Below are 17,296 nucleotides of genomic sequence, written 5' to 3'. Positions count from 1 at the left end.
AAAGCAAGGTATATGCAAGTTACTATCTTATTTGTAGGAGTAGATGCTAAATTTGAATTATAACGTCAAAATATTTTATTTTAATAAGAAAATATTCTCCAATCAGAAGTATCGCTGAATGCTAAATTTTGCATATAATTATTTCATTGTGATTTTACGTAAATAAATAGTACTTATAGTTCAAAATAGAAAAACATTTAAAATATGATTATATATTAGACTTACAGAACCTAACAATATATTAAATTTATTTTTATACTTTTATGTTAAATATAACGTTTTCATTTTTCCGTTTGCATCGAAAAAAATATTTACATAAAATAACAAGGTTAATTTGTAAATTTATTATTATTATTATTATTATTTATGAACGTAAACAATCAAGCGTGATATTTGGATTTTTGTTTCTGAGTTAAAGTAAGTACCTTAAGAATAATCAAATTTCCCTAAAAAAAAAAAAGAATAATAACCCGTTTGGTTCATGGATTAGAATCATATTATTAGAACAATTTTTGATTTACGTGTGTTTTTTATGAGAGAAAATACTGTAGTGAACCATAAATTATGATTCGAATCCTCCAACCAAACGGGTTAACTGGTTAACATGTGAATCATTATTGTCACCCACGATTTCAGTGGTTGGATGATTCGTTCTCTAATTTGAATAATGGTTCATGGTTCGTTACAGTATTTTCTCTCATAAAAAATACACGTAAATCGAAAACGGTTCTAATCTATGAACCAAACGGACTAATATTTTTTTTTGTTGAACATCAGGGAAAGCAACGCATGTGTTTTGTTTTTGTTTTGTTTTGTTTTGTTTTTTTGTTTTTTTGTTTTTGAAAAGATCAATTCTGTGCCCAAAAATCACGAGCTGTGCATGATGCGTCCGACACGCACAAGTGTCATATAGTTTTTATAATTTTTTTTATGTAATTAAATTTAACATGATTTTTTATGTAATTTTTTTATGCTCTTGAAAGACATTTAGGTTCATTTAGTATAAGGATTCAAACTAGAGTGATTCTAATTATGATTTTAAAATTAGAACTATGATTTATGATTTTAGATTCAAATCATGATTTTGAAACCATGATTCAGAATTAGGAGTTTGAATCAGAATCACTATAAACAAACACTGATTCTGAACTATGATCCAGACTCATAATTCTAAATTTATCTACCAAACGAACCCTTCGTAATTTTGTATAATGGTCCAAATCTGATTTTAAAACTCAATTTTCCTATTCTACCTTTTTTCAATCAACATTCTCTCCCCTTCTTTTCCTCTTCTACCCAAATCTCTATCTCTTTCTTTCGTGAAAACTCAAACTTTAAAAGTCCATAACTCACTCATTTCAAATCAAAATTGAGTGATTCTCATTTCTATGAGTTCATAACAACAAGAAGAACGAGATGCCACTCCATATTGGACATTGTTGATTTTTAAAACGATTTCAAATGTGGAAACATGTATGAAGCAGATCGCGTATAATAAAAATTTTCATAAAACTTTGAGATACTCTACTTATGATATTATGTTCTTTAATATATTGAGTAATGACACATATGAATAGTGTCAAAGACTTGGTATATTGGGAGCATAGTAAAGTAAATAGTCAAGAATATTAATTTACAAGATGAAGTCCATTCCTTTATAATGAAGTAGATGGATGGTTCCCATAAGTGTTGATTCGGTACTTGAATAATAAGAGCACTTAATTTTATGATTGGATCATAATATATATTATTCATTAGAGGATCAATGATACTTATGGACAAAGATATAATTAAAAAAGTCAACGGAAAATACTTAGCTTTAATTATGAACTGTTTATGGAGGATTAATACGTATGTAGTGACTATATCAATAGACAAATAAATTCTGTGAACATAATTGTTTTATAATTTTAAGAGTGTAATTCCAAATTTATAGTGGAGTAATTTGAAATTAATAATTTTGATATATTAATTATTAAGGTGTTAATTAATTGTGAAAATTATTGGAACTTAAAATTATAATATCCATATGCTCCATAAGACTAATGTGAATTACATATTGAGTTATGTTCATTAATTTAGAATTGAGAATTTTAAATACACATATTAATTAATTTAATTAATTAATATTAAAATTAATTTTAAATTATTTTATATTAATAAGGATGAATCTAATCACTTTTATGAAAATAGGAAAATCTAACTCTCCACGTTTCTCATTAAGAGAAAAGTTTTTATTTTTTGACCAATGAGGTTTGACCATAATACAAATAAATAAATAAAAAAAAAGCACAAGAGATGGGGGGGAGGGTAAAAAAAATGTCACATCTAACTTTTGAGTTTTTAGTTTTTAGTTTTAGATTTTTATAGTGAAAAGCTCTTAAAAAATGTCACATCTAACTTTTTTTGCTACAGTGAAAAGTTCTCAAAAAATGTCACATCTAAACTCGAATCTGTAAAGTAAACGAGACTAATCTTACTCTCCTTATTAGGTGGCGCTCTCTTGTTTTTTTCCTCCTAAAATTGAATCTGACTTTTGATATCAAATCCTACTAAATCTAGACCGTTGGATCAAAAACACTTATTTGGCTACCTAGACTTTCATAGATAGAATCAAACAATAGTAATTCCTCTGTTGTCATCTATTTCAGTATACTTTTAACACTGGTAGCATCCAACATTTCTAATGATTGTATGACATGAGTTGGCATAAATAGAGTCTGTGCAGTTCATGGATTAGAATCATAAGATTAAAATTATTTTTAATTTACGTGTGTTTTTTGTGAGAGAAAATACTGTAGCGAACTATGAACCATGATTCGAATCAGAGAACGAATCCTCCAACTAAACGGGCTCTAAGACTTGTTTATTTTATAAATTTGAGTTTAAAATTTAAGTTTTATTATAGTAAAATATCTTGTATCGATATTTCTAAGTTCTTTGGTTATTAAATTGCGAGATTTTGGATTAATTTTCTCAGTCTCTAAATTGACTTGTCGATTTAGACATAAAATTTGTGACTTCAATTTTAATCTTTGGATTTCCTTTCTCACCATGATTTCATACTGAAATTTCATTACGTTTACTCTTAGTTTTACTCTTCGTTTCATGTGCGGTGCAATTTCTGCCGTTGAAATTCTAATAATTGTATCACGCCGACTTCTTTAATTCTTGTCAATAAAATAACACTGATACAATTGAAAATGTATTAAAAACACGTAGTAACAACAAGATGTTTCGCTATAATATAAAAGTACTAAATCTTCTTTACAATAAGTACTTACCAAAACAAATATTCTAGCAGTAAAAGTCTCTTTTTGAAATTGTTTATTGTTGTACAAATATTTTCCATGTAAATAAATTTTTTTGACGTCTTTTAAGTAATCTTTTTTTAATAAGTAATACTAATTATTCAAATTGGGTAAATTTTTTAACGTATAACTTTTCTTTTCTTAAGAAGCTTGCTTGGAACATAATTCATGAAGTGGGTGATAGTTTTGCCTTTTTCAGATGCAGACATTTTAAGAATAGATTGGAGTCAAAATTGTCTATCCGTTCATTGCATCGATTCGAGTTTAGAATTTAAGTTTTGCTACAGTAAAAAATTCTCAGAAATAGCCACATCTAACTTTTTTACTACAGTAAAAAGCTCACATAAAGTCACATCTCAACTCGAATTAAAAACTTGAATCAGCGAACTAAACGGGATTATCTTATTCTTAATTCCTGTTCGCTTATTGGTACCAACCCTAAGCTGTCTTTTCTCTTTGATAATTGGTGTGGTGTTGTGTTAGCTGATGCTATAGGGATTCCTCCTCATCTTAATGCCTCTTTTTAAGGCTTCAGTTAGTGATTTTGTGCTGGATGGAAAGTGGAACATTCAAACATTTTTTAAGATTGCTTATCCGGATTGTTGGAGTATGACTGGAAAGGTTGCCATTCCAATTGATTCAGATGATTGTTTGATTTGGATTTCTTCTAGGTCTAGCAGTTGCTCAACTAAGAATGTGTGTAAGATTTCTCATGCTAGGGTTCCTCCCAATGGTTGGGGTTATAAAATATGGGCGCACTATATTCCCTCATTTATCATTTTTTTTGTTTGGAAGTTGTTGTATGAGAAGCTTTCTGTGGATCTCACTTTAAAGACTATTGTGTCTCGTTCATTTTACCGATTCGAGTTTTCAGTTTTAAGTTTCTACAGTTTAAAACTCTCAGAAAATGTCACATCTAACTTTTTCTGCTACAGTTAAAAGCTCTCAGAAAATGTCGCATCTCAGCTCCAATTGAAAACTTAAATTCGCAAAACGAATAAAACCTTGGTATGCAATTTGTTTTAGCTTGTAGTTTTTGTGGAAAAGGGTGGAGAGTCTATTCTTCACCTACTTTTGGAATGTCATCATTATTCTCTTGGCTTTGGAATTGAATTACGTTGCTTTTTAATCATAAAGTTTCACGTACCAATGGCATTGGTAATTTTTGGATTTCTATTTTGAGAGGTAATTTAAGTCCACTGGTCAAAAAACTCTGGATCTTTGTTTTTATGGCTGGTTTTTGGTTTGTTTGCGATCTTAGGAATAAGGTGCGTTTTGAAGGGGCTGGTGTGAATCCGTTGGTTGCCTGCACTTATATTCTTGATTATCTCCAGTCGTCTAAATTTCTCAACTTGGGTTTTCTTATAATTATGTTTTTTTAACTTCGTATTCTCAAGAAATTACATGTTTGTCAGATTTTGCCTCGAAGTCCTAAGACTCTTACAGTTTATTGGATTCCTCCTCTTTCTGGTGGGTGAAGGTTAACACTAATGGTTCAATTTCAGTTAGAGGAGCCCCTGACTCGATCGCTTGTGGTGGAATTTTTAGGAATACTAATGTTATGTTTGGTAGGAAGGAAAAAAAATAGGATAGAAATGAAATATGAAAGTGATGGAAAATAACAATGATGGAAAGGAAATTGATTTTCTTTTATGTTGTTTGGTATGAGAAAATGAAAAGAAAATGAGCTTACTTTCACTTGTTTGGTATTGGAAGTTAAATTGGGAGGAAAGAAAAGATCTTACTCGTAAATTACTTTTATACCCTTAAATTTTTTACTTGGATGTTGATAGAGAAAAGGGTAGTTTAGTAACTTTGCTCACTTTAATGAGTTATCCCTATTTTTCATCCCATTTTCTGCCCACTTGTGGAAAGAAAAAAAATGGTGGACCCCACGTGTATTATTTTTCACTCTATTTTCTTTTCCTTTCTCTTTTCTCTCATACTAAACAACTTACATTTTCAATTTTCCTCCCAAAATCCCTCCACCTTCTTCCTTCCTTCTACTTTTCTTTCCTACCAAACATACTCGGGTTTTGTTTGCGGTGTTGATATAAGTTGTGACTTGAGAGTGATTCTTCCTTGATCATTACTCTATTGAGTTCGAAATCTTTGCTTGGAGGTTGCACAATGACTAGAGCAAGGTTCTTTCTTTGTCTAAGAGAAAGGATTTTCGTTTTTCTCATGTGTTTCGCAAAGCTAATGCGTGTGCTAATAAACTTGCTAATCTTGAGATCATTAATTATAATAGGATGTGGTCTCATTATTCTAATTTTTAGAATTTTTATGTGTATAAGGATTATATTGGTGTGCTTTTTTATGGATTCACTTGATTTTTATGGTGGTTGTAACATTTTTCTCTTCTTTAACAATATGAGCCTCAATTGAGGTGATATTCATTAGAAAAAGAAACAAAAAAAAGGTAATAAGCAAAGTAATGCATTTTTTTTTACATTCAAATTAAATTTAAATTTGATATTACTAGAATATCCCTAAATTCTATACCCTATGTTGATGATATGCAAAGTTCTATTACAAATCATAACAGAGGGACCTTTTCAGTTTACACTTTATTCTTCAAGGGGGCGGACGTTACATTTCAAAATTGGTGTGTGTGTTGGGGGGTTGTCACATAGGTCATTATTCAGAGGAATTTTCATGTTTAACATATCTTTAAGGCAGTTGATGTTTTTACAAAGGAGTCATCTAGCCTAAATTTCTTTAAAATCTAAAAAAAAAAAAAAAATGGTCTTATTGATGGAAGCATTGCAACTTCTCGTCAATTCATGGACCAATTTTGAACCTATTTTGAGTTTTACGGGGCCAAATGAGACAACCCTATTCTCCAGGGATAAAATATGAAATTAACCCTTAAAAAAAAAAAAAAACATGAGCTAGAATGATAAAATTGAGAATTTGTACTTTAGTTTATTAGAATTTTGAATTTGAAGCAATCAAGTATAAATGAATTTTAATCTGTATATATATATATATATATATATATGCATGTGTTTTTATATATTATATAAAAGCAGGATATCATTATCAAACAGAGAACGTTGAACAACCAAAACAAGCAGGTCACGCAAAGGAGCCTAAGAGAGAACAAAAACTACCCTGTTACAAATACAAAAAACAAATTACTAGTAATAATGTTGGTGAAAAATACACTAATATGTGCAATCTGAAGCAGTAATTTTTATGCCACTGTTTCATGCTGGTTACTCTGACCAGTGAGTGTATTTGGAAAGAATCATGAGCAATCGAGGATTTTTCCAATTCAAATTGAAAAACTTAACTAGGAGTAATTTGCCCTCCCACAACTTCTCTAATCCTTTTCTTGTTCTATTCTAAAATTACTAATTTAATTTTAAGCATTCTCAAACGTTCTGTAACCAACAAAAAGTTCAATTATTGGATCTACCTTAAAATGTAAGATTTTCATTGGGATTTCCCAGACACCTTGGCCGGAATCATATTGAGAGCCTTCATTAGGAAAGCCAATGTGAAGGCATCTTCTTGGAGCTTCTCAAATCTGAACCCAACAAAATAGAAAGAAACAACAATTACGTTACCAAGACTACCAAAGAAACTTTATATTTCAGAGGTGAATCTAGAAAAGAAAGTATCAACATGTACAATATCTTCATCACTAATAAGTCATTGAAGAGGGCCAGTATTAAATTAGGTGCCCTCCTAACCTTGATTATAGAAAGGAAAAGAAAAAAAAAAAAAAAAGGAGAGAGAGAGATAGGAGAAAGATTTTGGGCAAGAGTTAAATGTTAAAAAACCCGGAAATATTATCATCCAATTATAATATTCAAATCTTAATTGTCATTCTCAGTTCACTTTAATCGTTGTGCCACTACAAGGAGTTGCAAAAGACAATGCAACTAAAGGAAACCATGGAAATTGGTTTCGAAGCATGATTTTTCTATACAAGGAAATCGAAGTCACTAGTTAATTACTGGCTAAAAACGCTTGTATCAGCAAATAAGGTAAAACAGATGTAAAGAACCGGCAGTGTAATTTTTGTATAATAGTTCATCCGCAAGAGTGTAATGCACTAATTTCTGAAAGATGTAGTAATGAAAGAGTCATCAGAATTTTGGTTCGATTCATACTGTTTCAACAGAAGAAATAAACAGGAGGAAAACACATCGATAAAAATAAACTCTACTTAACAAGTATAGCCAGAAGACTTTACCTCCCTGACTTTGAAAAATGCCCAGCACCAAGTTCACATTTAAACAAAAGAATATTTTCATCGGTCTTCATTTCCCTTAGTTTTGCCACAAACTTAGCAGGTTCTGAATACATGACTCGCGGATCTGTTTCCAATAGACCAGAGTATACCAGATATCAGACTCAATGCTAGGAAAAGGCAGGCAGACTAATTATACATATGCTCTCTATCCAGGCATGGAATTAACAAAACAATAAATAATATGCTGACAAAGATTGTGACCTTAGATAGAGATTCCTACAATACTAATAAACTGGTACTGACAAATTATTACATCAAGGGGCATGTTAACCAAACCATAATGGAATGTAATCGAAAAGGTAGTAGATTTAGAAAGGAAGGTAAAAGGAATACAAATGGGAATCATTGACTCAACACTTGTCCATAAGGATGTGGAATGAAAACAATCCAATTTCCTTTCGTATTTACTAAACTAAACAAAATGAATCTTATCAATTTAATTACTAAAAGTTTCCACTTCTTAGGGACAATGATCGGCTTGATAAGGGCATACAAGTAAATTTGATGTTTATTCTAATTCACCAGGAATCAATACTAAGGGGGACTTAGGATTAACATTCCCTTTTCTCAACCCGACATCAAGTGGGCCCTGCTAAATTACTATTCCTAATTTTGTTAGCAAACACATGCACAGGTAGGAAAGAGAAACAATCCCTCCCTTTCCCTTTCCCATTCATATGAAGTAAACATGGCCCAAGTGCTAAGCCTATGCTTACCATTGAGACCGGCTGTAACAAGAATGTTTGGATAGTTTTGAGCATTAACCTGTGGAAGATAGAGTTCGAGATCCAATCATTAGTGAGATAAGCTTCAGAACTAAAAAATGCATGAGCAAATATCACAACTATAAGATCATTTTAGCCTAATAGCAGTTCATATTTGTTGTACTCACATTATCAACAGGAGAATATGACTTCATATAAAAGTAGAACTCTTCCTTCCTAGGATCACCCCATTCCTGCAACAACACTAAAAAAAGTAAAAATTTGACAATACTAGTTGCTTCATGCATTTGGAATGATTTACCACCACACTCATGCACATGATCTTTGTAGTATGAGTAAATATAGATTATAAGTACGTGGGAGAAGCAAGATAACCACATAACATGTAAAGAACCTGCAATGATGAAATTCAAACATAAAAATTTTAATACTACGAGAGATGAAACAACAATGCAGCATTCCCGTGTTCAGGTAGCCTCAAACTTAGAAACAACTTGAATGTGTTCAATAATATTATAAATCGGTGCTCAACTTTCTTTGATACGTGACATATTGTGTTACTAGTAAGGATGACGTTTTGAACTTGTAAAAATATTGAGGAACACCACACCCTAAGTTGCTGCCATAAAACTAAAAATTGTAACTCTTCCTGTATTTGTGGACTTCTTGTTTTCCTTTCCGTTCTAGTTTTTCTCCTATTAATAAAATTTCCTTTTCTTATATATGCATTCCCTTATATTTATATCCTGCAATTTTTTTTCCTTTTCCAAAAGCAAGTACTTGATAGGCCTCCTTTGAGGTTCACTTAAGCGCGCAAGAGAAAGGCAAATATGAAAAAGGGTAGGGACCAGGTTGCTGAGTTGGAGGGGACACCTGCGGTTTCAGTGGGTGACAGGACCGCTGAGTTGGCAGAACAAGGAAAGGAGATTGGGAGCCATGATGTGGGAGGAAAAGCAGGAAGTGATGGTGACGTGTGAAAGGCCTGAGTGCATTGGGATTGGGGTCAGTTAGTTAGTTAGTAGCAGGGAATAAAAATGTGAGCAGGGCCTAGGGATGGGTAACGATCATCTTGCTCAGTGAGAATTTAGTCGAGCCTTGGCTCTAGGGAGTGCAGGGGGTCTCTCAAAAATCCCCATATCTTGTATTCCTTTCCTATTTTCTCATTAGTAACATCAATATAATTTCCGTTGATCAATCAATTTCTTGTTAGTTGCTCTTAAAATTGTTATTCTCTTGCTGGTTCCTATCAGTACTAGATAAACTTTATGTCTAGCAAATTCCACTTTTTAATGTATATGCCTTTATAATTCAATTTCACAAAACAAGAAAAAGTACCTCCCACTCAGAAGTTGTTAGGGGGATAGTTGGATCAAGCATTGTAGTCACAACATCTACAAAAGGCACTCCCGCAACAGCAGCTTTGAACAAATATGGCCTCATGTTAAGAACAGCACCAATAAGCAATCCCCCAGCACTTCTTCCCTCAATACACAGTCTTTCTTTTGAGCAGTACTTTTCTCTGATTAAATACTCAGCACAAGCAATGAAATCAGTGAAAGTATTTTTCTTCTTCAAAAGCTTCCCCTTCTCATACCACTGCCTACCCATCTCACCACCCCCACGAATGTGAGCTATAGCATAAATAAAGCCCCGATCTAACAGAGACAGCCTTGAGGTTCTGAAACTGGGATCTATGCAAATCTGTTCATATGACAAGATTATGAATTTCAAGAGCTCAATTGGCTTCAGTGAATAGGAAAGAAAAAAATACAAATATGAGCATAAGACAGAAAAAGAACCCCCTTTTTCATTAAGTTGGGTGCATGCTGATTGGACTACATGGAAAGCACTTATGCCACCAAACTTTCAGGGTTTTTTTTTGTTGTTGATAAGATTGGGAACAGAAAGTGGTTAGAAGAGTTTGCCGTGGACATCTAAAACGGTTAGTGGTGGCATCAAGGTGGCTGATGATAACGTTGGAGCGGTTGGCGTTGAAAACACCAAACTTTCAGTTAACACTACTATAATATTGCCTTGATCACTAGTTCAACGAAACCTTTTGAGAAAACAAAAATAACTAAAAGCTTAATCGAAATAATCTGGCTTCTTGCACAAGAGTGTTTCGTGGTGAAGTAGCCACAAATTAGAAGTTCACGTAAACGCATGTATACAGCTAGTGAATAGGAAATCAAGATCTAATTTCGATTTTTGACTGGCCTGTAAGCAATACACCACAGCAATGGTGAAAAAATAAATAAACAGCCAAACTTTAGAACACTCAAAAAGTATTCTCAAAATATAATTGCTATGTTGAGCACGATTGCTTCGACACCACTAGTTGAAAACAACAAGTGTAACAAAGCAACTTTTATAAAACATAAAAAACAAAAAACAAAAAACAAAACAAAACAAAAAAAACTTCATACATGAAGACCCAAATAATCAAAGGAAAATTAACACCCAACACTTAAAATTGAACACGAGTATACAACTCTAGCTGACTCTACTTGCGAACTAGTACTCGCTGACATGATCACAAACTATACTTCTCCTAGTCACTGGCATCACTCTTTTCTCTCTCTTTTTTTTTCAGCTGAAATTAGAATTGCCACACACACAATGTAATAATTGAACACAAGTACAACACACACACACACAGATATTCAAAGAATTGAGTACTTAAGTCAAGTGTTTTGCTCAAATTCTTTGTTCGAGCAAGTACTTTGAGATACTTGTACAGATTCTAGAGTTCTGCACGTGTTGTTCTTCAACATGAAAAGGCAAGAACACTAAGGATTAAATTGAAGGGCATAGTATTCAAGAGATAGCGTCAAGACAATCTCATGCAACAAGAAAATCTTTTACAGATAAAGTATGTTCAACTATAACAAGAAAGGATTTATATTTTTGAAAAAAAAAAAGTAAAACAAAAAATTTACGTGGCAGCACCGAATCATTTTGAAAATTCTTTATTACCTCATAAGATCCATTCTTTATTACCTCATAAGATCCATAGCCATAGAGTAGTAAGGGATCAGACCCATCAAGTTTCACCAAGTCTTTCCTATAGACAATCGGTACAGGAATCTGAACACCATCTGGAGCACTAGCCCATTTCCTCTCAGTCACATAGTTCGACGAATCAAAATCTCCCAACACCTTAAGAAAATAATGGCAAAAATAATGCATGTGATACACAAATTCAATCAAATTAAGCATTCTGTGTTTGGTGTGTGTGTGTGTGTGTGTGTGTGAGAGAGAGAGAGAGACAGAGACAGAGACAGAGACAGAGCATAAGCATTATGAAAGTGATTGAAGCTATAATCAAACTGTGCTGCACAATCGTGTTAACAGAAGAAGAAAATTAATTTTTGAACTAGTGATATCAACAGGTTACTTCAGCGATTTTCCATTGAGAACAGTCACTTATTCAGGTACTTAAGAAATATGAAGTACAGGCCAGGGCACCTGTTTAAATCACTCAGAAAGGTAAATATTACGTATTGAAGTTTTTGGAAGAAAAAGGGGCAGATACAAGATAAATAGACAAGGCAACCATCACGGTAATAACCACCCTTTATTCTAATCAAATCACTCCTAGAAATCATAAAGGAAAGTAAATGTTACAGGTTTTGATACCTTAAGCGATGGTCTATGGATGTTTCTTATAAGGAAAATTTAGAAGCATTCTTAAAGGAAATGAAAGTAAATGTTATAGGTTTTGCTTACTTTTACAAATTTGTTGTATAACAAAAAATACTACACAAAACAATCAAAATATGAAATGGTGTTTCAAAATAGATGGTTCCAAATATTTAATTGATGCATCTCTTAATTTTTCAAACCTAGTTCCGCAAAAAGAGTAATTATCACATAATAATTCAAAGCTTTTTTTTTGTCAAAAGGTCATAAATTCTATTTTCTAGACTCCATATGTGGTAACGTCTAAGATATTTCTAGTTTGTTTCTTGCAACTCAGCAAATATACTAAAATCGTTCACCATGAAATTCCACTTTGAACATTTAAAGGGATAAAATCATTCTGGTACCCTCTATTAAAGCAAAACATCTCATTTGTGCTCTGTACTTTTAATAATATTTAAACAGTACCTTCACCTTTAAAGAAATGTACTTTTGGTACCTTGAGATTGATTTTTAGGACATAACATGTCCAGTATACTTGACTCACAACAATAAACTAGTAATTTTTTAATTAAAAAAAATCTGAAAACTTTAAAACATTTTAAAATTAAACAATTAAAATAAATTAAAATGTTTTCAGAAAATATTTTTAAAGTTGTTAGTTTTTATTTAATAAATAAAAAGGGTATTTTGGACATTGTATGTCTCAAAAATTGATTTCAGGGTACCAAAAAAGTGTTTCTTTAAAGGTAAAGGTACCGTTTTAGTATTATTAAAAACACAGGATACCAACGAGATGTGTCGCTATAACAAAGGGTACCAAAGTGATTTTTTTTATCCTAAATTTAAATAACAGAATGGTCAATTCTCTGTAGCAGTAGTGCCTTCAGAGTTTAAAAAACAAAACAAAAACAAAAAAAACATGTAAAAAGAGATAAAAGGAAAAAAAAAAATCTCCAGAGGCAAAGAGTAAAATCATTTCCATTTGAACAGGAATTTAAAAATTTTATAGATACTAAAACAAAACTGTGCAACGCACAGGAAATCCATACATATTTATGCCTGGCTTTATTTGCGAGAGGTGCACATGAACAAATAAAATATAATTCTGATACTTTTAACACATTCCTTTTTTCTTATGAAAGAAGCAACGAAACAAGAGTCCAAATCATTTAAAAAAAACAAAAACAAATAGGAAAATAGTACGATTTCGGAGCTGATTAACATACTTACAGTTTCAATCTTCTTCAATACTTGAATTCCTGTCCTCATATCATACTCATAGACAGATCGAGGCGTCTTCAATGAACTGTAGGAGAATCTTAAAATGCTGGAAGAAAATTCTGATTCTGAGGGATCCACTGAGTATGTAGGATCCAAAAAATCCACAGCCCGACCACCCTGAAGTCCTTTAAGTGGTTCTCCAACATCTGGAAGGCCATAAATAGTAATTTTTTGTAGACCATCTTCACGCTCATATACAACAAGGTGATCGCTAAAGAGGCATATATCCTGAATTTTCACACTGAAAAGGAAAAACCAAAACATAACACGCTTTAAATAATAGAAAAGAAAATCATTGAACAATATCAAGTGGTGGTGAATTGGTGATCCAAGATCAAAATACTCACACACCTAACATGAACTTACAAAATTATACGCAGAAAATTGCATTTAACGGAGGCAATGAATAAGTAATTCATGAGTGGGATTTGTTTATTTCCGTGTTTCACTTCATATCATCTATGATGCATTAGTAATGCATCATTGATGATATCGTGCAAGAAAGGTTTTAAATTAAAACCTTTGAGGTCTACCAACAGAGCTTCAGGGCTGACAGTCTAACAGATAAGTGTCTCAAATGTAAAATATGGTGACGCCTAGTAGAGGCTTTGAGCTCAAATCTGCTATGTTAAGACAACTAAATAAGACGGAATTTTATCCGGGTTGTAAACTCCAGTAAATTCAAGCTCCCACAAAGGTGTCTATCGTTTAGATGTCTACTTTTATAAACCATGGTCATGGAATCATAGTTAGCAAAAAGCTAAAAAAACGAGCTTCTCCCTTTTTTTGTTAGAAATAAAAAAGAAAAAAAAAAAAAAAAACACGTTCGCATATTGCCCTGATGTCACTGCAATCCATTAATATAAGGTCATAATACATATTCTAAATATGGTTATAGATTTAGTCTAGAGGTAAATCCATATTCACCATAAGTGTAGAGTTCAAATCTCTCATTCCCATGTTAAAATAAAATCATAAATGTATCTTTGCAAAGAACAAAACAAAAGAAAAATAAAAGGTCAAAGTTATTACCTTTCTCTGTGCGGAATGAGAATTGTTGTATCAGATACATTATCCAGAGGACAAGCAACTACTTCGGAGTTGAATAACTCCTCACTTCGCCTGGTAATGAAAAAATGATTCCCACGATGGTTAACAGTTGTATCGACTCCAACGACACGAGGTGTCAGCACCACCAGCCCATCTTCAGGCTTTGAAACATCAAGGTAAAAGTTGAACTTTGTCGTTTTACTTTCAGATGCAACAAACAAAAACTTCTTGCTATCAGAAGCTTGAAGATCAACTGAGAATGTATCATCCTTCTCGTGATAAAGGCAAGTGTCACTTGACTGTTCTGTTCCCAACTTATGCAACCACACCTGATAGAACAGGAAAAACGAAGCGATACACACACTCTTATAATTATGAGTGCCTAAACTCATAAATTTCCTGGATCAAAACCTTCCATCACATCCCATCATGTTTATCTCGCTAATTTTTCATTTTCAAAATAGCAAATTTAGAAAATTCTGTAAATAAAACTTATGCCCACTGAACCAGGTGCATCTTATTTTGCTCCTGAATTTCAATTTGTGCAAATTTCTTTTTGGCAACACCTCCTGTCGCAGCTATCAGCTTTAAAATATTTTCCAAAAAACAAATGATAATATACGACAAAATGGGCATAGACAATTAATTCAAAGGAATTCTCAAAACTGTAAAGCTAAAGAGAAATCTGATACGTTATTTTTCTGCGTAGTCCAACTATCTTTTTTAAGAAATTTGTCTTTATTCACCTAACTCTTGCTAATCTTACAAGCTAAATTCACAACTAACCTTGTCAGGTCGGAGAGTCTCATCCATGGTGATGTATACCAAATGCGAATCCCCAGCCCACTCGAGATACGACGTCGTACCGGACAGAGCCTTCCCTACGGTAGCTCCAGTATCGGCATCAATCAAACGAACCGTATAAATCTCATCTCCTTTGGTATCCTCCGCATAAGCGACCAAGTTGTGATTCGGACTGACCTCGTAAGCGCCAATGGAGTAATAAGCGTAATTCTGCGCCATCAAATTCTCGTCCAATATGACGCGTTCCTCAGGAGCGCCGTCGCCGGTCTGCATCGAATCATTGACGGACGGCGGAAGCTGAGCCTGCGATTGCGGAAGAGGACGGCGACAGTGCTGAACATACTCCTTCCCTTGCAATGTCCTCGTGTAGTAGTAGAATCCTCCTTTCCGCAATGGCGCCGAGACGTCGTCTTCCTTGATCCGCGCCCTAATTTCCTTGAACAGCTCTTCCTCGAATTTATTCGCATCTGATCAATCAAACAACGAAAGCTCGTGTAAGCGGACATGATCAAATCGTGAAAATCTACTAAGATTTCATCGTTCGTTGCTTACCGGACATGATCGAATCGGTGTAGGCGTTCTCTTGCTTGAGATAGGAGAGGACTTCGGGATCGGAGCGAGAGTCGTCGCGGAGCCAGTAGTAGTTGTCCACTCTGACATCGCCGAACAACTCCATGACGTGCTTGACTTTCTTCGCCGCCGGCGGCTTCGGTGTTTCGGACGCCATGGATGATCGGAAAAGCTTGGCTCCGACAAGAGGGCGAAATGAGGAGGAAGATGATGAGAGTGAAGACAGTATCAGTGGGAAGTGAAGAAGACCAACGATGCTTATACGACGATTAAAACGCATTGTCGTTGAAATCATCATTTTTTTATTTTATTTTTTTCTTTAAGAAAAAAGGAATTAGTTTAGTATTTTCGTAGTATCATCTTCTACTTCGATTGTTCTTATGCATTTGCTTTTGTTCTGCAATTCCAAAGACTTTATTTTCTGCTAGCATTGAAAGTTCTTTCAATGAATGTGTGGATAAAAAAAAATTTTAAAAAAAGCGCTGATAAGGATTTGTATTTTATCCAATTCATGATAGTTTTGTAGCCGCCAATAATAATGCATTGAGTTCTATATCAAAAGAAGAATGAAAAAAAACAAAAACAAAAACAAAAACAAAAAAACAGAGAGATTATTAAAGTATATTATTGACATTATTGTGTAGTTTTGGATTGTCAGTTTTAAAAACACACAATACAATATATTAATCATTTTTACATTACAAAATTTTCAAAATTATAATAAATGATAATAATGCATTGATCTTTACGTCTGTACGTCTCTATCAGAAATACTTTAATTCACACGTAGTTATAAATATCTTGTAGGTCCCTTTTTTCAGAAAGGTACTAGAAGACTTACAAATAGAGTTGGCAAACATGTCGTGTCGGGCCGGCACGGCACGCTTGATCCCAGGTTCATCACGGGTCTGGGCCGTACCAGGCACAGCCTTACACAGTGTAGGGTTGTGTTTGGGCTGGGCCTGAGAAGAAAAACTCAGGCCCGGTCCAGGCCCTGGCCCTAGTCCATAAGGGTCAGGGCCGGGCTTGGGCCCAGGCTCTTCACGGGCCGGCCCCGGTCTTTGTTTTTTTTTTTAATTTAATTAAAAAAAATATCAAATGCCCCAAAAGATGTGATTTTATTAAATTGACGTAATATGAGTACACGTAAATGACTGCCTCGTTAAAAACCTTGCTAAGTAAAACTCGTGGGGAGATCGAGACAAAACCTTAGCGAAGGAAAAAAGAGTGCAGTAGCTAAGAATAGTAAATTACAAACCTAAGTGCTTCCAGAAGATTCTGTTATTTCTAAGTTAGAAAAATATTCTTGCATCGAATCATCTGTGTATTGTTGTTTTCGTCTTCTGGCATCTTCCCAGTCTTTAACTCACATTAGTCCCTCTAAGATATCTGGATACATTTTGCTTCTCTTCTCGTCAAGAATTCGGTTGCTTGCGCTAAAAGCTTGCTCCGATGCTACCGTTGACACTGGAGTTGTCAGAATGTCACGAGCTATGATGGACAGTGTTGGAAAACGATCTGTCTTGCTCTTCCACCACTGTAAGATGTCTAGTTTGTCGTCATCGATTACAAAATTTACTTCAAAATATTTGACTAGTTCCGTGGACGCTTGTGTTGCGGATGATCCTGCCGTTTTCTCTTTT

The 17,296-nt window shown here is 33.6% G+C and overlaps 1 protein-coding gene across 1 annotated transcript; it reads right to left on the bottom strand.

Moving 5' to 3' along the window:
- Window positions 1–6,487: 6,487 nt before the first annotated feature.
- LOC21405850 (protease 2) lies at window positions 6,488–16,125 on the bottom strand. Its single transcript, XM_024170220.1, has 10 exons — window positions 15,636–16,125; window positions 15,066–15,550; window positions 14,262–14,608; window positions 13,179–13,470; window positions 11,304–11,462; window positions 9,639–10,004; window positions 8,471–8,536; window positions 8,295–8,343; window positions 7,519–7,642; window positions 6,488–6,846 (listed from the first exon to the last, which is right to left on the bottom strand). Exons 1-10 carry the CDS (start codon window positions 15,949–15,951, stop codon window positions 6,753–6,755), a joined length of 2,298 nt encoding a protein of 765 aa, XP_024025988.1. The 5' UTR covers window positions 15,952–16,125; the 3' UTR covers window positions 6,488–6,752.
- Between the last annotated feature and the right edge of the window lie 1,171 nt (window positions 16,126–17,296).

The sequence above is a fragment of the Morus notabilis genome, unplaced genomic scaffold (genome assembly GCF_000414095.1).
Source record: "Morus notabilis unplaced genomic scaffold, ASM41409v2 Scaffold437, whole genome shotgun sequence".
Classification (NCBI taxonomy): domain Eukaryota; kingdom Viridiplantae; phylum Streptophyta; class Magnoliopsida; order Rosales; family Moraceae; genus Morus; species Morus notabilis.
Note: the sequence above shows the minus strand (reverse complement) of the source record. Positions and strands in the feature narration are given on the sequence as shown.